The 24384-nt window shown below is 38.4% G+C and overlaps 1 protein-coding gene across 1 annotated transcript in view; it reads right to left on the minus strand.

The window, feature by feature from the left end:
- Positions 1-24384, minus strand: part of LOC149287820 (laminin subunit alpha-3-like) — a 99509-nt gene that overhangs the window by 48230 nt on the left and 26895 nt on the right. The window contains exons 10-25 of the mRNA XM_089492423.1: positions 24010-24141; positions 20647-20709; positions 17564-17698; positions 15383-15520; positions 12036-12082; positions 10366-10465; positions 9916-9968; positions 9533-9638; positions 5327-5426; positions 4581-4737; positions 3643-3775; positions 2970-3112; positions 2732-2829; positions 2005-2158; positions 779-936; positions 93-201 (exon numbers count right to left, since the gene is read on the minus strand). Of these exons, the coding sequence (XP_089348549.1) occupies positions 93-201; positions 779-936; positions 2005-2158; positions 2732-2829; positions 2970-3112; positions 3643-3775; positions 4581-4737; positions 5327-5426; positions 9533-9638; positions 9916-9968; positions 10366-10465; positions 12036-12082; positions 15383-15520; positions 17564-17698; positions 20647-20709; positions 24010-24141 (1826 nt within the window). The remainder of the gene's footprint in view (positions 1-92; positions 202-778; positions 937-2004; positions 2159-2731; positions 2830-2969; positions 3113-3642; positions 3776-4580; positions 4738-5326; positions 5427-9532; positions 9639-9915; positions 9969-10365; positions 10466-12035; positions 12083-15382; positions 15521-17563; positions 17699-20646; positions 20710-24009; positions 24142-24384) is intronic.

Consider the following 24384-nt stretch of genomic DNA (forward strand, 5'->3'; position numbering starts at 1 on the left):
ATAATGGTATGGCTGATCAGTGTATATATTCAGAAATGGGATCTATTCAGAAAAAAACCTCAACAATAACTAAACATATTGTGGGAGCTTACCAGGAGAAAATTGACAGATGATCCTGAGATATAAATTTCTGTATCAGAGTGTAACTCAAACACAGCAATTCTATTCATGTTGTCTAATACAACACTGCGACAGAGGAAACTGCCAACGAAAAAAAAGATAATACATAAAAAGAAATCAGTTAATAGATCAATTAATTCTTTAGTCCACAAAGCTGGTGCTATATGCATATAAGGAAAACGTAACCAAATTGAACCACTTATTCTTCCACAAGCCAGTTTCTATAAATAAGATCTGGCTCGCATGAGCTTCTTAATAAAGTTAAAAGACCTTCTTAACCATGATGACTTGTGCTTTCCAAGGTACTCCATGGGCTCCTTAGTGCAACCTGCAGTAAATTCCCCTGGAGCTTATCTACTTCTAGGAGTATTCAGTACACTTTGCAAAGGAAGCTGCAGAGTTCATCTAGATACTGTAGACAAGTAAGACTTTAGCTAACTTTAGTAATATTAGTTAATTGAGAAATTATATTTAACCTCCATCTCACTGGACACTGAAATGGGGGGTTGGGGGGGGGCGCGCACAAGTAGGGCAAATGATTATGCCTCCATCCCCTGCACATACAGTTAAAAAGGAAAGAACTTTAAAATTACTTTATTTTTCATTCATTGGCTATTGTTTTTAGCTTTAAAATGACAATAAGCATTATTTTCTGTACCTGTACTTGCAACTGTAGAGATGCACTCTGGCTTCAAGAGAAGGATTACTGATTATTTTCAAGTTTGCGATGTAGAGCTGAGTGTCCTCATTAGCATATTCGACGATAAGCACATAGAAGCCCCTGCGAGGTATCTTTAGCCGCAAGTGTAACTCCACCTAGAGCCACGGGTTAGGAAGTCATTTGGATATAGTTAGTACCATCCTTCATTTATCAAGCCCTAACAACAATGTTGTAGACTTCTCCAGAGCCGTTTTCAGATAGGCTTGAGATGTAGTAAGATAGCTTCTCAGTTCTAAGGTAAGTAAGCTGATTTATTGGGGTTTTCCAGTCATTTCGTACAGATATAAAGACTCATTAACACATAAAAAAGTCCCTATGCATATTGTGATAGTCCTTTTTTGGGGGAATTCTGCTTACAATAACTCCATACAGTTTTTCCGGTATGACAATGAAGACATAGGAAGTTTTCCCTTACTAGTTTAGCACTTACTCTATGGTGTTTCTCTTTGCCCATTTTAGATGTTTCACGAAACATGGACACTTCACTTCACTAATACAGTTTAACTTCTTCCCCCTATGTTAAGTACCTAGAAGTTCAAAAGTACCGGTGCTATGTAAAGCAATTTAGGAAACACTACTGCATTATGGCCAAATCATAGTCTATAGTCCGTTCTATTTTTGTTCCCTACAATTTAAGTAACTAGAAATTATTTTAATTTAATTTTAACATGATCCTATAATTAATTCACACATCAATACATTTACAAGCATAGGACACCTCAACTTAAGTTTAAAAATGCAGACCTTAATCACTAATAATTAGAATGCCCGTTTGTTTGATTAATTCAATTTGGGATGTTATGTGTTCATAACCTAATTAGCACAGTATAACCCCTGTTGTTTGTTTACACATTTTCCAGTTATTAATTAGTATTAAACTGGGAAATCTCTGATATTGCTATTGTCGGGAAAGTTACATTATTCTAGGCTGTGATGGTGCAGTAACAGCACCACTTAGCAGTGGATGCATTAAACACATATCAAGAATGTGGATTTAAAATGATAGATCTGTTTATAGATATAAAACTGTATTAAAACTGTGTTAAAAGTGGAGCAATTCTTGGACAGTTGTTTAAATATTATATTACAAATTATTTATTAATAAGGGCTTTCAAAATGTCTTTGCGGTAAAATTCCAAACTAAAAAGCTAACAATAACTTACCTGTCTACCTATGACTTCTGCCATCACTGGGTGTCCAGGAGTTGGCTGTCGGATAACTATAGGTCTGTGTATTCCATTTTGCTTGAAATATTCTCCATTTTTGCAGAGGACGCAAGAAAATGTGTCCATTGGCAAATGCTGGTACACTAGACAACTTAGACACAAGGAAACAGTTTAAGTAAAGTCTCAAACTCTAAAATATAATGTAATACAATTATTTCATTTTACTGGATTGGGCCCTTGCTTGGAACATAATTGTAACTGGGCCTCTTTAATATAAAATGTGGATCCAAAACAACAATTGGAGCCGCTCTGCCATCCAAAAAAAGGCAAAATAAATGCAAGCTACACACAGAAGAGGACTGGCACCTTCTGGCCTGGGTAGCAGGACGAGCCAAGAGCACCACTGTAATCTAAATCACACCTCACTCCCTGTACCCTATGTTACCCATTGTCTTTCTTTATAGCTGCTTGCGTACGGTGCAAGCACTTGCGTTATTATCATGGGGTCATGTAACATCCCATTGTGTTCTCTCCTCCACAAGTGGGCCAATCCAATTTGGACTGTCTTTGTTTGAAGAAATTAGACCTGTTCAGGGGGCAATCGTCCAGTACCCTGGGGCCAGCCCCTGCCTGGGTAAACACAATAAAGTACTTGCATCTGGATTAGTTGTAATTCATTTGCAATTAAAACAAAATATAGGAGGATCACATTCTCTTTACTTACTTATAACCAACAAGTCCATAATAGGCGCACGGCTGAGTGACTCTCAGCTGCAATACCGATGCCTCATAGTAATCACTAGGCAACAGCACCAGATAATCCTAATATAAAACATAAGAAAATGGTGAGCATAAAATCCCATTATGTATTTAAATGTTTTTCCATTTGCCAGGAAGCAAGTAAAATGGATAAATCATATGTATTCCAAAATAACTTATCATCACTGTTTTTAACTTCTTACCAATAGCACTCCTTCCACTGCAATGTTAATTATCCAGTTTCCAGGAGCCATGGAAAATTGATCAGCGAAGCCATTCCCCGGAACGGTGATAAAAGCTGGCTCCTTACTTGGTGGGAACACAATGTCCTTAACATCGAAATTGCCTAAACAATAGCAGGACAGATAATGATTAAAATACAAAGCAAATGTCTGTGCACGGAAAGTAAAACGCCAAATCGTGTGCCTTGTTCTGTAATACACCGTTGGCGCTAACTAGTGTTACTACTGTTCCTCAGTTTTATCCCTGGAATAAAACATTGCCAAAGAAAACTGAGCCATGCCATGGCCCCATGTTCTTGCTTATTTTACTGAAAAGCAAGACCATGAGGGAAGATTAACTGGCTACAGAGATACGCAAAATAATGGTTAACAATTTACTTTACATATCAAGCTCTTTCGTGTTTATTAAAATACATAGGGACTTCGCAGGATTGTGACCAGGGGACAGGAAGAAGGCAGGAAAGTAGGTAGAAACAGTTTGCCCAGAGATTACAGATTTTAACCCAGAGCTGTGGGGAAGCATCGCTTCACCGAGAGATGCCAGGTGAAACCTGGACAGTTATCACATATGCTTATCAAGCACATCTAGCAACTAATGTTATCCTTCTACATGTCATCAACTGAAAGGGCTTACCTTTGCTCAAACGGGGTGGGTGGGCAGCAATACGCCCAGATATTGTGCGCGATTCTGGATTTAGGTATTTGAGAATTATACGAAACAAGCCGAGATTAGATTTTTCCACAGTCACTGGGATCCTCACTTCATTCTGTCAAAAGATATTCACAAAAATATATATATTCACTTGATGTTTTATTATAAAAGTACGTAATGGTTTCAGAAAACACTTAACTAGAATCTTAAAGGTTTATTCAAAAGATGTGTATTTTCAACTGGCCATGTCCACATCAAGAGGTTTAGTAGACACGGAAGAATACAGTAATTACGAATTCCTTTGTGAAGTGCAGGTAACTTGAAGTCACATTTAGTTTAATGATCATCCAACCCCACAGCCAGTTTTCTAAAACAAAAGTTTCCAAATAATTCAATGTTTGTGCATCAAAGTCTGATGCATGTAGAGGCGGACATCTAAAACTCCAACTGTGTTGCAGGGAGAGGTTAGAATGTTCTTCAATGAGATACTTTGCTAGATTGTACCTCAAGAAAACTAAGGTGTCCTTTTGTGTTATCTTGCGGAAATTTAGCCCTGTCCACCCTAACTCCCTGTTTTGTACTGAGGAGAACTTTGAGCAATTTAGTAAATAAATTAGTAAATAACACACAATACATTTAGAACCATGTAAACAACTTTGGAGTTGTAGAAGGTTTAAACAATGGAAGTTAAGGAGAAATAATTAACTTACAAATGCTGTTTCTTGAAAAAATTCCTTCCGTTTCAAGTATTTACATAGCAGAGAAGAATATGAAAGAGTTAAAAGAATAGGCAGAGGTATACAGAGCCATTTCTGGTTGGAAAACAACAAAAGAATATGAATATATTTGTAGCCATTTAGATTGCACCAAGGTAGTACTAGCATATTAATGTATCTTCAGTTATTTTTACAAATTCATACTTGTATGGAAGTCATCTGTGCATAGCCACGCCAACTAAACCCTGGAAATTCAGAAGGATCGTATCCAAACCGGACGGCTCTCCCAGTGGTGGTCGTGCCATCTTCAATTTCATATTTCAGTTGATGGAGATCGGGGAAATAATGGTTGGTCTTTGGTCTGATAAAAGTGTATTGCAAAACATAAGTCTACTCATAAGAACTCCAATAATTAAAAGAACAATGTCCTTAGGTTTCCCTTGGTAAAGTGAAAACTATTTATTTAGTTGTCAATTACATCTAACCAAAAAGGAAGAAATCTGTCTAGTCTTCAGCATGTTCTTAGTAGTATCTAACAAGTTTTTATTAAATCCCACATCTCCAGTTTTTGCCATTTTCCCTTTTATTTTACTCAAAGTGAGTAAAATTTCCTTGGGTCTATTGGGAAAGGAAGTGAGTGGGGGTCCATAATTCCCTGAAGTCTATTGGGAAAGGAAGGAAGCAAGGGGAATCCTGAATTTCCCAGAGTCTATTGGGAAAAGAAGGACATGAGTTGGGATCCAATAATTCCCGTGGGTCTTTTGGGAACGGAAAGTAAAGGGAGGATCCAAAATTCCCTTGGGTCTACTGGGAAAGGAAGGAAGCAAGGGAGGTCCATAAATCCCTGAAGTCTATTGGGAAAGAGGTGTGAGATTTGCACCCGACAGAGTGTCTGTGAAAAAATAAAACATCTTGGTAATTCAAAATAAGCAAAAAAGTTAGTAGCTTACTGGTTGCAGTTCTTGCCCTCTACGTTATTCCTGCAAACACATGTTCCCGAGGATTCCGAGCAGATATGGCTGATTGCCCCTCCCGCGTCACATTGACAGCCTGTCATGGAAACATTGCAGAATTATTCAACAAAAGCACAATGCTCAGCTGTCATTATAAGGCTAGGTTTCCACTTGGGTTTTTGTCCTGCGTTTTTTTTCTTGATGAAAAACGCCAAGAAAACTGCCACTGCATTTTCCTGCGTTTTGGCGTTTTTTTCTGGAGTTTTTTCTGGCGTTTTAGCCTTTCTGTGGAAATTGCTTTTTTTGACCTTAGGCAGTTTTTCCAGCCTTTACAAGTTAGAAGTTTCACCCAGCTAAAAGGGATTAGGATAAATGGCAAGTATCTGCCCCCTGATGTCATTTACTTGGTAGAGTTCTACTTAAACGCCCCGGCGGACCCTTTTGTCACTTTTCTGTGGTTTGTAAGGCATGCTTTATTCCGAATGTCTGCTCCTCTAGGAAGATTGGCCCCAAATGATGGTGCAAATTGTTTGCTGTTGCTTTTGGCACGCAGGATCCAGTTGATGCGTCGCGTATGTTTGTTTGTAATGGCATGTTTGTTCCAAATGGTGTAGAATTCAATATGAACTTTGTTTTGTGTGAAACTGTTTGTTTCCAGCCTATTTCTCGTAGGACACACAGATACTGGGTCCATCCTCTGCATTGTAACTGTGGAAAAAACGCCATAAAAAACGCCAAGGCAATAAACCCACATGGCTTTTTCATGGCGTTTTTTCTCTCCCATAGACTTCTATTGGAGAAAAACGCCAAGATTTCCTTGCAAAAAACGCCAGAGTGTCAACATGCTGCGATTTTGAAAAACTGCCACAGAGCCCAAAAAAGCAGAAAAACGCCAAAGAGGACTGAAAAAACGCCAAACAAAAAAACGCCAAGTGGATATGGCATTCTCCGATTTCCTATTGAAGAACAGCTAACATCTGGCTGCTGCGTTTTTTCACTAAAAAAACGCCAGGTGGCGCTATTGGCGTTTTTATGGGCGTTTTTAGCTAAAAAAAACCAAGGGGAAACCTAGCCTAAAGATGTTAGCTCTCGTTTTAAACATACAAGGGTTTGGTTATTTGAGTCTTGTCTGTAAGCAAATCAAATCATTCGTTTTAAAAATACCCAGACAAGTCCTAGCAAGAACAATTAAACTTCAAGTATAACAAAAATTAAATTCTCACATTTCTTCAAAGGTAGCATCTTTAACAAGCTTTGCTAACAGAAAATTGAATTAAATGTGAATTCATGTTAGTTTTGCATCATCATATCCCCGTTAGTGTTATTTATATGCTGTTGCTATAGTGAAGAAGTGATATTTATATGCTACGGCAACACCTTACAGAGTCATAGATATGCTTGGCCGGTTTAAATGTAATATTCTAGTTCTTGGCAATAAAGCATCTTCTTAACATAATTAAGTTTCAAACTTGAGTCAGTGACAAACCTGTTAACCCCTTCGCGACCTTTGCCGGTTCAGGACCGTCATAACAAGAAGGTCACTAAATGACCTTTGACGGTCCTGAACCGTCAAAAAATTAAATAAGCTTAGAAAGTGATCAAGGATCACTTTCTTCGCTTAAACGGCCTTGCTGCAATGCCTCGATGTCGAGGCATTCAGCAAGGCCGAGATCGGCATCGGGGGCCATGTCTGGCCCCTCCCCGGGGCGTCAACAGCCGCCATACATTGTATGGCGGCGGACGCCCGTTTTAAAAGCGTTTAGGAGGCGATCAACGATCGCCTCCTAAACTTAAATGGTGTCGCTGGAATGCCTCGATCAGGAGGCATCCAGCGACACCAAACACTTACCTCTGGGTGGGCTGTGGCCGCTCCGGAGAGCGGTCACAGCCGCCGCTGCCGGTGATCTTCGCCATCAAGCAAGATGGCGGCGGCCCGGGAAATAAAACAATAAAGACGAAAAAGTTCGCTAGAGGGTCTCCAGACCCTCTAGAGAACTGGCTCCACTTGCTGGTTGAATACAGGTACTGCATTCAACCATGCAAGTCAATGGAGCCCAGCTTTCTAATCACTATGTGATTAGTAAAATATTCAAAAAAAAATAAAAATAAATAAAAAATGGAAAAAAAAATTAAAAAAAAATGTGCTAACATTTAAAAATAATTATGCAGTGATGTCACTAGATGAACCATCCAGTACCAGCAAAATGTGTAAAAAAAAATATAAAAAAGTATTAAAAAAATAAAATTAAATTAAAAAATAAAGTTTATTATTTTGAGCAAGTGCTAAAATTTCTCAAAAATCTCAACAAAGAGTTAAAATAAAAGCACTTCAAATACCCAAGGGGTGTCTAATATATAAAAAAAATGGCTGATGGGGTAAATTGGAGTGGCCTAGCTCAAAGATAGGGCATAGGTACAGACTGACCAAAATGGATAAAAAAAGCGCACTTCCCAAATGTGGCATTTTAAATCTGAAACAACCCGACAAACCCATGCATGTCGGGTATCACTGCACTCAGGAGATGTTCCTGAACACACATTGGGGTGTTGTTTGACAGTGGCATATACCAGGACCTGTATATCTATAACTAAAGTACAATTTGTGTGAAAAAAAAATAAAAAAAATTACTATTACAAAGTTTGACAAAGTGTAGTTCTATAATTGGTGCATGGAAAGGGTTAAAATAACAGCATTTGGAATACCCTGGGGTGTCTAGTTTTCAAAAATATATGGTTTGAATGGGTTAAATTGAGTTAACCGGCTTCAAAGATATTCCAAAGAGGAGAGGGAGGCACAATGACCAAATGACCACCTGAATTACGCATGCCCCAAAAGTAGCCTTTTACCAGCCAAACAATCTGACAAACCCATGCATGTCGGGTATCGCTGTACTCAGGAGATGTTGCTGAACACATATTGGGGTGTTGTTTGACAGTGACATATACCAGCACCTGTATATCTATAACTAAAGTACAATTTGTGTGGGAAAAAAAATAAAAAAAATGACTATTACAAAGTTTGACAAAGTGTAGTTGTATAATTGGTGCATGGAAAGGGTTAAAATAACAGCATTTGGAATACCCTGGGGTGTCTAGTTTTCAAAAATATATGGTTTGAATGGGTTAAATTTAGTTAACCGGCTTCAAAGATGTTCCAAAGAGGAGATGGAGGCAGACTGACCAGATTTGTTAAAAAAGATTTGGAAATCATAAAACGCTGCTTGTACTTATTGCCCTATAACTTACAAAAAACAGCAAAAAAACATAAAAACATTGGGTATTTCTAAACTCAGGACAAGTAGTAGAATCTATTTAGCTAGTTTTTTTACTTGCTTTTTTAGGTGAGTAAAAGATTTTTCAAATAAAAGTCATAAAATTTGGGTTTTTTTCAATTTTTCACCATGTTTTTTTTATTTTTTTTATAGTAAATAAGATGATACGATCAAAATAATGGTATCTGAAGAAAGCCCATCTTGTCCTGAAAAAAACAATATATAACTTATGTGGGTACACTAAATGGGTGAGGAGAAAATTACAGCTGAACACAAGCACCACAAAAGTGTCAAAACAGCCTCGGTCCCACAGGGTACAAAACGAAAAATGAGCCCGGTCCTTAAGGGGTTAATCAGAGTCCCAAATAGGTTTGTTTGCAATGGTTGGCACAGGACTGGACTGGAAATTATAAGCGGCCAAGATGCTTTTAGGCCAGTGGGCGATACACGATCTAGGTGTGGCTGCTGGCTGGATATATGCAGCACACGCTACTCGTTTTTGCAGCTGTGTGAATCCAGCCAGTGGCCACGCACATAAGAACACGGTTTAAGCGGAAGTGAAGGCATATGGAGGACGCCATCCGGCACTGGCACACCGGGTGGTTTATCAAATGGCCAGGCCCAGACTGGTTTTCACTAACCATCATGAAAGAGGCATTAAGTGATCAAAAAAGTCCTATTTAGGATCGGGTTAAATTGTCTTGAGGGCAAAATTTGAGAACCAGTGTCCTCGATGAAAATAACCTTGACCACCATTGTGATTCTCGAGTCTAGAAATCACAACAGAGCGCCATCCGATTTCTCTACACATCCCATCTGAAGATGATATTTTTACACATTCGGGTGGCTTGCAGTAAAATGTTATACGCACAGCTCAACAATGGAAGAGATAATAAGCAAGATGTAATGCTTTGTGTAAGCATCCACGCACCTGTACAGCCAAAGTAATTTCTGTTTTCCAGGAAATAATAACCGTCTTTGCAAGTATCACAGGATGTGCTACAAACATGTGCTTTACAATGGCAATCCCCTTCCAGCTGAAAAAATGACCACAATTAAAAAATGTTTTTAAAGTATGCCTTCAATATTTCAGCAGATTTAAAATACAACACTTTGAAAATTCTTGGAATTGTTTGGTTTTTGTAATTTATATGCATTGTTTTTCACAAGGATGGTGAGATATACACATTTGGTGGACTGAACCCCAATACAGTCCTCTGTACACGTTACGGATGAAACAATACAAAGGATGATACTAATGATGCCACAATACTTTAAGCATGGATTTTATCTATAATAAAATCATAGTGTTACCTTATCACACTCTCCAATTCCACTTAATGTCCCTATAACTTCACAATTGCATTCTGCAATCAAGGAACAAAAGCACAATTTAACACATGACCAATGTATGATTTTATAAAATATTAAGGGCTTTGGCTACCCTTGATCAAGTGTAGTGCTATGGAATAGGAACACAACAACAGTCAGACTGGGTTGAGAGAAGACAGAGAGAAAGGCTTAGATTAGGAGTGCTAATAGAACTATCAGGGAGATCAGAGGTAAAAGAAGCCATTGGATAGCAGACCAAAAATTTCAGCTTTGGAAGAGGGGAGAGAGAATTGCTGGAGGAAGAGACACGGATGAACATAATTATCATAAACACATGATGAGAGATGTATCTGATTATACTAGGGGTTGTATAATAACAGCTTGTGTTCTGTAATAACGTGACACATGACTACCACAGAAAAAAAGCCTTACCCATACAGCCATTAGGGTTTTCTCTAGCCAAGTTCCAATACAGTGGTCTGCAACGATTACAAGTTAAACCCTCAACGGTTGGCAAGCATTGACAGTAGCCCTAAAGACAAAAGAACAATATGGGCTGTTACAAGAATGTTACCAGAATGTTATATGTTGAATTATGTTTTTTCATAGACAGCCATCATCCAATCTTCTAGAAAACTGTATAGTTAATAAATGTAAAAGAGATGATTCCTTCTTGTCTGAGTGTATGGATTCCCCTGTGTGAACTTTCAATCAAGCAATGGTTTGGACATGGAGGCTACTTAAGAATTTTACATCAATAGGAGAAACTATATTTTTGTCCTGCAATTTAATTTGTTACTGAAGAAATCTATTAAAACATTGAGCGTTATTGTAACTCATTATAATAAGTGGATGCATTTTCTAATAATACCATCACTGTAAACAGAATTTCGAGCATGCTTCTATAAACAGTGACACCCATAGGTGATAATGTAACCTGTAGGTTATCTGCACTTGGACCGATGTACAGCATGTGCTCACTGAGTGACTCCAGCAAGCATTTAACAACCGTAAAAGACATTGGAATATCCAGGCCCACATTGAATAACCCAGCAGCAGCTGGCACTAGCTACCACTGCTCAGACTAGTACACTTTTTCATCCATGGAAAGACCTATCACTGATCTACTTAAAATATTTTAATGTCTGTTTATAAATTATGTATATCATTTTCAATAGTATTGTGGTACGATTATCTCTGTAATTCTTCTTCCCAAGCATGGCACTTCAGGGTGTCACACAGCTCTTACTGCATACAGCAGGACCGCCACCAAGCGGTATAGCCGGTACTGCTGTAACGGGGCCCGGCTGCCCTGCTCTCTCACCTGAGAGAGATCAGGGAGGCCTCTGCAGGGGCCCCCTTGCTTGGCGAAGCACCATATCCCCCTGCTGGACATAACACTAGACCTCCAGGGGCCCCTACCACCAGCTGCCCCTGACAACCCGCTAGTATGTTGCTGTTTGTGTGTATGTTAGTATGTGTGCGTGTAAGGGTGTTGGTGTGTTTAAGTATGCTACTGTATGTGTGTGTGTATGTTAGGGTGTGTATGCATGTCACTATGTTACTGTGTGTGTGTGTGTGTGTAAGTATGTTAGTTTGTGTGTGTTAGTATGTGTATGTTTGTATATTACTGTGAGTGTGTAAGTGTATTACTGTGTATATATTTATGTTAGTATATTACCGTGTAGGAGGAGCTTGGGGATCTTAACTGTATGTCTCACAGGGAACCCAGTGTAAGTGTGTTAGAGTATGGTGTCAACAAGAGTGTATGTGTGTGTGTTGTTGTTAGCATGTGTGTGTATGATGTTACCTTGAGCTTGTGTGTCAGCATATGGTGTTGGGGGTGTCGAGGATGAGTATAATGTTAGTGGCACATGGGAGGATCCCAAGGTAGAGTGATGGATGGACCAATGGGTAGGAGAGTGGGATGGACATAGGGCTGGTGGATGGGAGGGAAATGGGGGCCCAGGCATTAAGCATCTACTGGGCCCCAAGATTTGTGATGGCGGCTCTCACTGCAGATATCAGTTACAATAGCCCAAGTCCCAAGGCCAAACTAAATCATTAATCCCCATAATTCAACAAACCCAAGTGTTACTTACACCACTGGAGTCCACCGTTCCTGCAGAGTCACATTCACCATTGAAACCTTTAGTTGAAAAAAGTAAAATACTTTAAATGTTAAACAGCATGTTTGCCAAAATACAAACAGCGAGCACTGAGCACCCTGGGTAACACGCTGAGCACCAGTGACATCACATATCGGCACTCAGTGGCACTCAGCGCTAGCTTGACTCTAGAGATTGTCATTGTGTGTCCCCTCATGAAAACACCCAGCTAGTAAGCAAGTCCTGGGGGTCTAGAAAGGGATGGAAAGTACTGGGATAAAGTTACAAATTTGTGCAATAAATATTCTTGCAAACATTACATTTTTTGTGGGCTATTTTACATTTGAAAGTGGGGGTTCCAATTATAAGCGCTGCTTGGGGTGCCAAATACTCTAGGTGCTAGAGCCTAGAGTGCTAGAGCAGGGTGCCAAATACTCTAGGTGCTAGAGCTTAGAGATGCTAGGGCAGGGTACCAAATACTCTAGGTGCTAGAGCTTAGAGATGCTAGGGCAGGGTGCCAAATACTCTAGCCTGCTAGGTAAATTCACCAATCATAACTTATATCCTGCACCTTGTGACTTGGAGCGAGCGCATTCTCTATATAACTGAATTCACAAGGACAATTTCTGTTATACTCAGCCTCCTTTAGCCCAATGCATGTCCATTCACGAGACTTCAGTACAAATTCTAGAATATCTTAGTCTATCTAAAGAAACTAAATATAACCTCTTTTAGAATTAGGACATCTCTTCTTGAGCTAAGAGACATAATGTTAATGCGGCATTAATAATACTTAAGATTTATGTGTTGTTAGAAAACGTTGCCAGAGCTGGCAAATAAAACAATTATTTATCGCTTTGTTGGTTCTCATGGGATTATGTAATTTCTACAGGAACATAATAAAAAGGCCAGGCTTTCTTCCGTTACAAAGCTTGAGAAAGAAGAAAACGTAACTGTTTGCTAGTATAAGGACTGGACCTGAGCCCAGATGTCTGCAGTCTCGGTGACAATAAGCCAAATAAACATTTTTGAGGGCAGTCGATAGCGGAGCCTAGAGAAGTGTGTGTGACGGGAAGAGTATAACTAGAAACAAATGTTGTATACACATCAAAATGGTTAAAAACAAATAACTCCATAAAAGGCAATTTGAAAAGCTAATCATTGCAACAACTATAGAGCACAAGCAGTGTCGGTAAATATTTATGGGGACTATTTTTTTATGCAATGTATAGAAAGTGTGCACTAATTTGAACTTTAATATATTGTGTATAGTATTAAAGTTAGAATTAGTCCACACTTTCTATAAATTACATAAAAATAATAGCCCATAAATATTTACTGAATGAGTGTGAACTAAGGTGAGCCTCATATACAGTGGGGAAAAAAAGTATTTAGTCAGCCACCAATTGTGCAAGTTCTCCCACTTACAAAGATGAGAGAGGCCTGTAATTTTCACCATAGGTACACTTCAACTGTGAGAGACAGAATGGGGGGAAAGAATTCAGGAAATCACATTGTAGAATTTCTAATGAATTCATTGGTAAATTCCTCGGTAAAATAAGTATTTGGTCACCTACAAACAAGCAAGATATCTGGCTCTCACAGACCTGTAACATCTTCTTTAAGAGTCTCCTCTGTCCCCCGCTCGTTACCTGTATTAATGGCACCTGTTTGAACTTGTTATCAGTATAAAAGACACCTGTCCACAACCTCAAACAGTCACACTCCAAACCCCACTATGGCCAAGACCAAATAGCTGTCGAAGGACACCAGAAACAAAATTGTAGACCTGCACCAGGCTGGGAAGACTGAATCTGCAATAGGCAAGCAGCTTGGTGTGAAGAAATCAACTGTGGGAGCCATTATTCGAAAAGGGAAGACATACAGGACCACTGATAATCTCCCTCAATCTGGGGCTCCACGCAAGATCTCACCCCGTGGTGTCAAAATGAGCACAAGAACGGTGATCAAAAATCCCAGAACCACACGGGGGGACCTAGTGAATGATCTGCAGACCAAAGTAACAAAGGCTACCATCACTAACACACTACGCCGCCAGACGTGTCCCCCTGCTTAAGCCAGTACATGTCCAGGCCCGTCTGAAGTTTGCTAGAGAGCATTTGGATGATCCAGAAGAGGATTGGGCGAATGTCATATGGTCAGATGAAAGCAAGGTAGAACTTTTTGGTAGAAACTCAACTCGTCGTGTTTGGAGGAGAAAGAATGCTGAGTTGCATCCAAAGAACACCATACCTACGGTGAAGCATGGGGTGTAAACATTATGCTTTGGGGCTGTTTTTCTGCAAAGGGACCAGGACAACCGATCCATGTAAAGGAAAGAATGAATGGGGCCATGTATCGTGAGATTTTGAGTGAAAACCTCCTTCCATCAGCAAGGGCATTGAAGATGAAACGTGGCTGGGTCTTTCAGCATGACAATGATCCCAAACACACCGCCCGGGCAACGAAGGAGTGGCTTCGTAAGAAAAGAAGCATTTCAAGGTCCTGGAGTGGCCTAGCCATAGAAAACCTTTGGAGGGAGTTGAAAGTCCGTGTTGCCCAGCGACAGCCCCAAAACATCACTGCTCTAGAGGAGATCTGCATGGAGGAATGGTCCAAAATACCAGCAACAGTGTGTGAAAACCTTGTGAAGACTTACAGAAAACGTTTGACCTCTGTCATTGCCAACAAAGGGTATATAAAAAAGTATTGATATGAACTTTTGTTATTGACCAAATACTTATTTTTCACCATAATTTGCAAAAAAAAATTCTTTCAAAATCAGACAATGTGATTTATGGACTTTGTTGTCTCATTCTGTCTCTCATAGTTGAAGTGTACCTATGGTGAAAATTACAGGTCTCTCTCATGTTTGTAAGTGGGAGAACTTGCACAATTGGTGGCTGACTAAATACTTTTTTACCCCACTGTATTGTACGGTTATAGGTATTTCATATAAAACAATTGTCCACTTTAGAACATGAAAGAGAGGATTTGCTATGTAACAATATTTGGATATGTAGAGAAATAGCCTACCACACATCATAGAAATACCGATACAATAATCTTTGAGACATTTAAAACATATAATATTATCATAGTATATGATACATATGACACACCATTTGTTGTCCCTATAAATGGAATATTCTTGCCCATCGAGAACATCAAGAAACAAATGTCTTCCCATGTCTCATTTCAGTAGCACTCAATTTATATATATATATATATATAAACAAATTATAAGTTAGTATTTGACAGAGATGGTTATGGATGTGTTTTAGATTTAATGTCAGTCAAGACAGTATCAAGTATTTGGTTACAGTAACTAGATCAGATACCTTGACAGTGTGGAAAGTCATCTGACCCAGAGGAACATCTGTCACATCTTTGCCCGATTACTCCTGGCCGACAGTCACACTGCCCTGTGACTGGATCACATCTGCCCTGATATGTCCCATGGTGTGAGCACAGGCAAGCTAAACAAGATCAATTAGGATACATTAAATATACTTCTACCTTTTATCTATAAGTCATTCTGCTAATTTGCTATAATGAAAAGGGGTCGCATTGCATTGAAAGCCCTTATGATGACCTCAAACATTTATCCAATGAATATGACTAGGGTCTAAATGCATTTTAACAGGGAGAATTTTAGTAAGAACATATTATTCCTTAATACAAAAACTTGTTGAAGATTGTAGTACCTTGACCCTCCAAGTGACCTATATAATGCTTACCAATATATACTCAACCACCAGTACTGGAACAATTGACTCATTGAAAAAATACACAACTATTAATGGAAATTGATTTTATGAATGGGTTTCTTTATATAAAAAAAATAATGGTAACTACCGTATTTGCTCGATTATAAGACGACCCTGATTATAAGATGACCCCCCAAATCTGAATATTAATTTAGGAAAAAAAGAAAAAGCCTGAATATAAGACAACCCTATAGGAAAAAAGTAAATGAAGTTAATTCATCTAAACTATTTTTTTTAATAAAAGCTATGATTGAGAAAAATATTTTGGTTTTATTTCCTTCTATTTTCCAACCTGCCCCCCAGTTATGCACATCTGCCCCAGAAATGCCTTATACCCCCTATATGCCACTGTGCCCCATGATATGCCTTTTAACCCTCTAAATGCCACTGTGCCCCATGATATGCCTTTTAACCCTATATGCCACTGTGCCCCATGATATGCCTTTTAACCCTATGTGCCACTCTGGCATTTAGAGGGTTAAAAGGCATATTATGGGGAAGAGTGGCATATAGGGAGGTTTAAGACACTCAGGAGGCAGAGTGGCATATAGAGGGTTAAAAAAGGCAATTCTGGAGGCAGAATGGCATTAAGGGGGTTAAAAGGCATTTCACAGAGAACTCTGCCTCCAGAAATGCCTTATGCCCCCCATTTAACACTCCCCCGCCCCCCCAAAACTTACCGGTGCTTCTGACTTCCCTGTCATGTAGCCGGGGCAGCGTGTAGATCCCACGCACTTACGCTGCAGCCGGAAGGAGGCGTGGCTAGCAGCGGGGGTTGTCTGCGTCCATCGCGCAGACCTTCTCCGACTGTCAGAGATCAGAGTTCCCCGCACCGGAATCACGTAGACATCTACACGCTGCCCCAGCTACACACCGGGGACTCAGAAGTACCGGTAAGAGGGGCGGGGGGGGGCGGGGGAGACAGGAGGATCCAGGTCCCCTGCAGCTGCGGGGGATCTGGATCTTAGTCGTCTCATAGTCAGACCTATTTGAGGTCTGATTATAAGACGACCCCGATTATAAGATGAGGGGTATTTTTCAGAGCATTTGCTCTGAAAAAAACCTCGTCTTATAATCGAGCAAATACGGTATTTTTGGTTATATGCTAATGCAGGGGTAGTTCTAGGTTGTTGGGTCCTAAGAAATACTTATTGGAGCCCCATCTTTGACAGTACTAATAAGTACAATGATTCTGAACAAAATAAGGAAGACAATAGTAACCTCAAATGTAAGAAAAGAACATTGCAGTGATATAACTGTAGTAGGAATCCATGCTCTACTCTTTATCCAGCATAGTATTATATATATATATATATTTTTTTTCGATATTTGGCACTTTAATCTAGTTATAATAGATTTCAACCTGTATGAATGTTTTCAAATGTATTATGCTATGGAATTTATGGAATCTATGCTACCAATGGCTTCATGCCACAGTTCTATGATTTAAAATAATGGGTATTGAGCAGGAAATATCTGCACCTATGTATAAAAGTATGTGATCTAATACCTAGTTATATCATAAAAGGTCATAAATGCACAGTACTTTTTAAATCACTTTGTTGAAATCTCTGACAATCTATCCCTGTCATTATCGGTAACGTTAATTCAAACATTTAATTGTGAGAGAAATGTATAAAGCCCATTCTAATAACATACAGAAAAAGATGGAAAAAAAGATTTTTCAATCTACAACCCCTTTTGTTTTTTTTGTTATGTAAAATAGCAATAAAATAGTATTATGGCACTTACGTGTGCAACTGGGAAAACTGTAGTAACCAGGAGCACACTGGTCGCATGTCATGCCGGCGTAGTTTGGATAGCATTGGCATTGTCCGCTGGAATCACAAGCAGGGTTTGCAGCACCAGATGTATCACAATTGCATTCTGTAGCAAGAAAGCCACAATTGTTTTAATAACGGTCTTAGAGCAACCCTCTCTTTGTTCATTTTTCCATCTGTAATGTTGTAACTCACAAGTGGTGTACTCACTTAAGTGAGTTTCTGCTGGACCTGACTTTCTTGTGCATTAACCCCAGTAATCTAACCCTGCAAGAACATCAATCACTGAGATGATCTTCAAGAAACCTCCCCACATTAACTATGCATTATATTGGGCAAAGTTTGCTCTTCTTTCAGGATAATTGCACTCCGGTTGGCCTTGTACAATGTATAAGCAGAAATGTTCAACCTACCTGAATCCACTCATTTACACAAAGTTGTATAAAAGTGGCAATAACCATAAAAAACTAAACTGATTTGTTTAACATGGGCTCTACTGTTCTAGACACACCTGAGTAATACCTAAATCCTAGATTGTTAGGTTTGCCTTGGGGAGAGGGTTGAGGAGCACTGTTCTAGGGTTCATCTATTGTCCTAACAAAGAGCCTTGGACATGCTTAAAATCCCTCCTCTGGTCCATCCAACTGCCTGCTTAAAGAGCCAGAGCCCCTGGTATTATAAAGTATAGCATATTGTAGTGTTAAACCTAAACCTGTCAGAAATGTGTTGGGTCTAATTTTGTACCCTACTTTATGCAGATCATTTTGGGCCACCTGAAAACTGATTTTGTAGGGTTATGGTCTGGTACCATCTAATAGCAACAAAAGGAGCCATTGTGAGCTCCTCATATGATTTGGTTTTGGCAGCTCCTTTTTGGTCAATTGACACATGGATTATAATACAATCCTAAAACATGACAGAACAGAGCAAGCATTTAATATGTTGACTGAAGACCGAAGCGGTGAAGATTTTAGCTTTTTATGTATATCCACAAACTGTGACACATTCACTTTTCAATTGATAGGGTTATTACAACTATAGTACTTTCTGAATTTGGTTCATGTTTCTGGCGCCTATTCATGGAATGCCGCCTTTAATAATGTATCCAAAAGGATTCCGTCGCAGCTCAGGAATGAGTGGTGGCCTGGTATGTACTAATCATAACATTCCCCTTCAGCCATGAATTGGGAACGGCATTTGCCAACAGGATGCATACCACAGGGAGCACCAGCAAGGTGGCAATCACATTCTGCACAATCAGAGGAAATGCCAGTGACTTGCCACATGGATTGAGGCATTGTACACACAGAATAAAAACTATTTAACCGGAAAACAGCATTACGCATAAGGAATATATATTTCAGGCTGTATATGTGAGGGCTAATATGACTAAGCTAACTAAACTCACCGCAAATATAAGAATGCATTGTGGGCTTCAATTTTACTAATACGAAATAGAAGGTGCAAATAATCATTATTAATTACCAACAACTTCCCAACAAGGATAATAACTAAGAAAGTACCTTATCTGAAATGGTAAGTAATAACTTTCCACAGGTGAGCCATATTTCCTGTGGAACTAATGGAGATTAAGGCTCTCTTTTAAGCCATAATTACTCCCACAAGCCTTCCTATCTACAATATCTGTCTGGTAAAGGTTGTCCTCAGGGTATGATCTGTTCTGGTTGTCATTTTAGCACCATGAAAGCCGCTTTACAAGTTTTTAATACTTACCTTGGAACAAACGTTTTTTTAGAAATGTTATTTGTTTTATATCACTGTATGTGTGTTCTAATCTGAAAAGATGCGGGTATATGGAGCCTTGTGTAATTGAATAAATACTGAATTAACAGTTTATCTATTAAGGAAGAATTTAAATTAATTTTACATGTTTATTTTGAGCAAAGTCAAATAATGTTGATATCCTGTCATGTCATACAGTAGTTAGTTGATTAAGATCAACGTAAAGCAACAAGGCATATTTTTTCCACGGCAGAATATCACGTACACTGCTACAGATTAATAGAAAGAGCCACTTCCATAGGGAGCTAAAGTGAAAGAGGGGTTAACAAGCAAGAAAAAATCCTTAGGACAGTTTTTGGCCATGATCTACAGTATCTACTAGGTTTGACAACACTGACCATTTTCCCAGGACACGCATTTCCCATGTTTCTGAAATGTATAACTAAGTAACTGATCCTCTTGTTTGAACTTATTTATATCACACTTACTGACGGACAGCACTTTACATGTGAAATCTGTAGGTGTCCTGGGAAACAAAATGGCTGAGGTGGTCATTCTGACCAATACCTATTTTCATAAGCCTAGAATCTTTACCCATTGAATTATAAAAACACTTTTTTTCACTACAGAATGACTATGTATTTTGCAATTTGCAATAGTAAGCCTTGTGGAGATTATATATATATATATATATATATTTTTTATGTTACAAAAAAAAAAATACCAGCCTTACTTTTAACCGTTTTTTTAGTAAAATTCCTTCCATATTTTAAGAATTTTTATCATTAAACATAGTAACACAAAAAGGAGGACAAGTTATTGTGCAGCAACATGACAAGATAAGACCAGGAGACAATCATGTTGTTCTTACTTTGGCAGAACGGATAAAGAAAAAATCCCACAGCACATCGGTCACAAGCGGTTCCATGGAATTCCGGGCGGCAAAGGCAGCGGCCTGTCAGTCTGTCACAGTCATTGCTTAAAACTCCAGGTCCCGTGCATTTGCAATCTGACACAAACAGAAAATCATAGACTTCTTTAAAACATTGGATTTTGTTATATTACCCAACAGAAATCATTATAAGAGTAATACTATAAGATGATGACCAAGGTCCCGCCATAAACTTGATGAAACAAATCTCAAATATTAATGTATGTTTTAGCTTTTATTATATACATAATCTGTATCTAATGTTTTGCAAAATAAGTTAATATATATAACCTGAGAGAGAGAGAGAGAGAGAGAGAGAGAGAGAGACAGTTATATTAGTAATCCAAAAATCACACAGCACCCGCTGTGATATTTGCTACCTTTAATGTCTCCGGCCTCAGGTTCATCAGGGGGAGTCGTGGGAACTGGATAGTATGGAATGCCTAAAAATATATATGTATAAAAAAAAATCACATACAGCAACGTCTAATTGATAAAAAATGAACCGTCTATGCTGGTCTACACCTAGTGCCCTTTAGTGCATATAATCTTATAAGTTAACTACCTCTACGTAGATTTAAATACGAAAGTGTATATGTACTTGACAAAAACATGTTCCACACATTTAAGGTGTTTGGATGCAAAGTCTAAAAAATAAGCAAAGCATGATGATAAATACATTAGATACTTAGTGTACACTACCACCAAAATATGTGAATACCTGACTATGACACCTATATGAGCTTGTTGGACATCACATTTCAAAACCGAGGGCATTAATATGTAGTTGCCCCGCTTTGTAGCTAAAACAGCCTGAACTCTTCTGGGAAGGCTTTCCAAAGGATTTTGAATGGTTTCTGTGGGAATTTGTGCCCATTAAGCCAAAAGATTATTTAGGTCAGGCACTGATGTTGGACGAGAAAGCATACAATTGTCCAAAATGCCTTTGTATGCGTTAACGTTATCCTTTACTGGAACTAAGCGGTCTACCTCAAACCCTGAAAAACAGCCCAGACCATTATTCCTCAACCAAACTTCAAATGAGGAGATGGTAGGATGAGGAGTTTAAAATGAGAGTGTTAGATACTTAGAGGTAATGTTTAAGAATATTTTTTAACCGAGGTGGTGGTGGACAAATGTAGCAACCTTCTAGTAGATATAGTAGAGCTTAATAAATAGAGCAAATTTAAATTATAGACATAATTGGTCCATGATTATGTTAAGGATAGCTTTAAGGTCTGAGGTCTTGGAATAGATGGGAAAAGGGCAGAATAGGATGGTGAAATAGCTGTTATCTAGCATGAAATGTTGTTCAAAAGATTTATTTCACAGTAGAGAGCAAATATACCATTTACTAATTGGTCTGCCGGGTAGATTACTATCCCCCGGTTAGTACAATACTGTTTCTGGCAGGGCATTTCAATAGCAATTATGTATGGTGGTCAATATAAATTACACCCATATTGCTTCTTTCTTTCTCCTTGTACTGCCCCCAAAACAACCCCCTAATCTGACAAGACAAGCTCCCATTAAATTTGGAAAAGTCCCATAGCTCAGTTTTTATGATCAGTAAAAAGTGCCAAAGTTTGTTTGTCTAGCCAGTGATTCACACAGTGATTCTCCTCCCTCAGATAAAACACGGCGTCATCTACCTAATCTATATTTATAACAGGTTTTGGTTTCAATTATTTGGTTCTGGACTGCCCTTGGGGCAGGATCAAACGCATATGTTGATTTTTCCTCTGTAATGGCAAATATGTAATTCACATGCTTACTACATGCTTATTGTTTTCAATACCTACATGGACCCTAAAGAGCTTTGCTGACTTAAGTCTAAATCACACCTTGCCACCTACCAGAAAAGAACACTCTTTCCCTGATCGATATATATTAATATACTCATAAACGAGGGTTCCTGATCTAACCCATCGTTTTCGAGGTATTAAAATTCTGCAGACTTCATTAAGTCAAGTTTAAGGGCTAGAAAAAACCCCATGATGACATCAAAAAATTACAGGAGATATGTTTATAGGCCATGAATACCTCTGTATCTTTACTAGAGAACCAGTTAGGGGTATTTTAAATGTATAATTTAAATATAATTGCTAATATATTACTTTTTCAGGCAAAACTTTTTTGATTTGCGATCACTTAGATGACTTTATACCTCAAGGATTTCTCCTTCTACCAGACAGTGCCTTTTATGATGTCCTGGTGACATCGCTGAGGTTTAATTATTTATTTTCAATTAGTTTTTTTGTTTTTTTTCTCCACTTCTATCTTATATCGTTATTACTTATACATTTAATTTTTGGAAGAGTTAGAAACTCTGTTTCTCCTTGTTTTCCCTTTGATTCCCACTGCAATTCTATATCCCTACATTGCTAAATACAGTACCATTGATGATCTGATCACTGATGATCATTGTTTTTGGTGTTTTCAGCTCTTACACAGCTGGCAGAAAATGCCCAAATGGAAGTTTGGATGTTCACCCTTATTTAAGCTATTATACTTACACTTTAAGCACTAAGCCAGCAATTCTGGCTCCTGCTGACAGATTGACATACTATTACGTCCTTGTGTCATTTGTATATACACTTATTTTCTGTATCAAACTGAAAAATTTAACTTTTGAGAAAGTAACAGATTTACTTACAGGGTATAACATGGCTAGTAAATATACATCTAGGCCCAAAGAAACAAAATACATTTTTAGTAGACACTCATAATGGTCCTAGACATCAATCGTTGACTTTAACAAGTAGCGCTGAGTTCCAACATGTTGGAAAGGGAGTCAGTCTCATTTTTTTCAATGCATCTGGCTTGCTCCCCTACAGAGGGGGAATAGTTTGTACCAAACAGAACAAAAGTCATAGTGGTATGAATTGTCTTTAAGTATTTATTTTTCCAAAGCTGAAGTTTCCTTTCGTCACGTATTTCATGCATCACTAATGGTGTCTGCCTTTTAAACTACTTGGTTTGTGAGATCTGCAAACATTTACAAACAAATACCGTTCAATTAAACATTTTGCCTTTGAGGTTTCAGCTTCAAACCTTTTAAATCATCACTGAAACGGGCCTTTAATAATATACACAACTTGATTAGGTTTGATCTGTTTGTACTCATTTTCTAAACAAAATCTAAATTCTAATTTTCAACAAAATCTACCAGTTTGTACGTGGATTAGTATCATTAAATCATACTTATTTTTAGCATATATTTTTATTATACTGTCACATTACTATATGTTATTCACATTTACCTGTGGAACATGTGTGTGTACAGTATAGAGAACTGTGAATCTTCAAATTATACCATAAATGAACTGCCAGCTTATTCTATATATTAGTTAATATTATGTGTTAATAATAGCCTACTCATCCATACAGATCAAATATTATATTCCAGTATAACACACCCAGAAATATAGAATTTGACACCATAATCTGTTCTCATTGTTGTTTTAGAGTTAAGAGAGACATAAGCATACATCATGCATGTTTAAATTCCCTCACTGTATTACCCTCTACCACTGGGAGGCTGTTCAACTTATATACCATGTTCTCAGTAAAGTAAAACTTCTTTAGGTTACATTGAAGCTTCTTACCCTGTAGTTCCTGATGATGGCTTCTTGTTCTAACATTTCTCCTCTTTGATGAGTTTTACTAACATGCAAAAATAGGCCTGTCTGTTTGGAAACCCTCAGACATGATTCATAACATGAGATCTGTTTGCTACTCACGGAGACAATCCGGAAAGTTGTAGTAGCCTTCTGCACACTTCTCACAATTTCTCCCACTAAAGTTTATCTTGCAGTAGCATCTACCTGATCCTTCCTCGCAGCCATCGGACTGGTCTGGGTTACAACTACAAGCTAAGAAACAAAATATATTAGTGAATGGTCTTCTGAGTTCTTGTGAAATAGCATGCTGTGCCTACTGTCCTTCTGATAAGAGTGCCAGGCTATGATGTCATCAGTGAAGACACCAAAGGCGTAAGTGGACTGTGGCAGTGTCCTGGGTGGGTCCTAGGGCAATTCTCAACATACATGCATCACTAAGTAGTGTAAATATCCAATGTAAATTGTGTTTCAATCTTGTTTTATAAACCATATTGA

Source organism: Sceloporus occidentalis, unplaced genomic scaffold (assembly GCF_023333645.1).
Source record: "Sceloporus occidentalis isolate IW3139 unplaced genomic scaffold, rSceOcc1.0.p SCAF_56, whole genome shotgun sequence".
Classification (NCBI taxonomy): domain Eukaryota; kingdom Metazoa; phylum Chordata; class Lepidosauria; order Squamata; family Phrynosomatidae; genus Sceloporus; species Sceloporus occidentalis.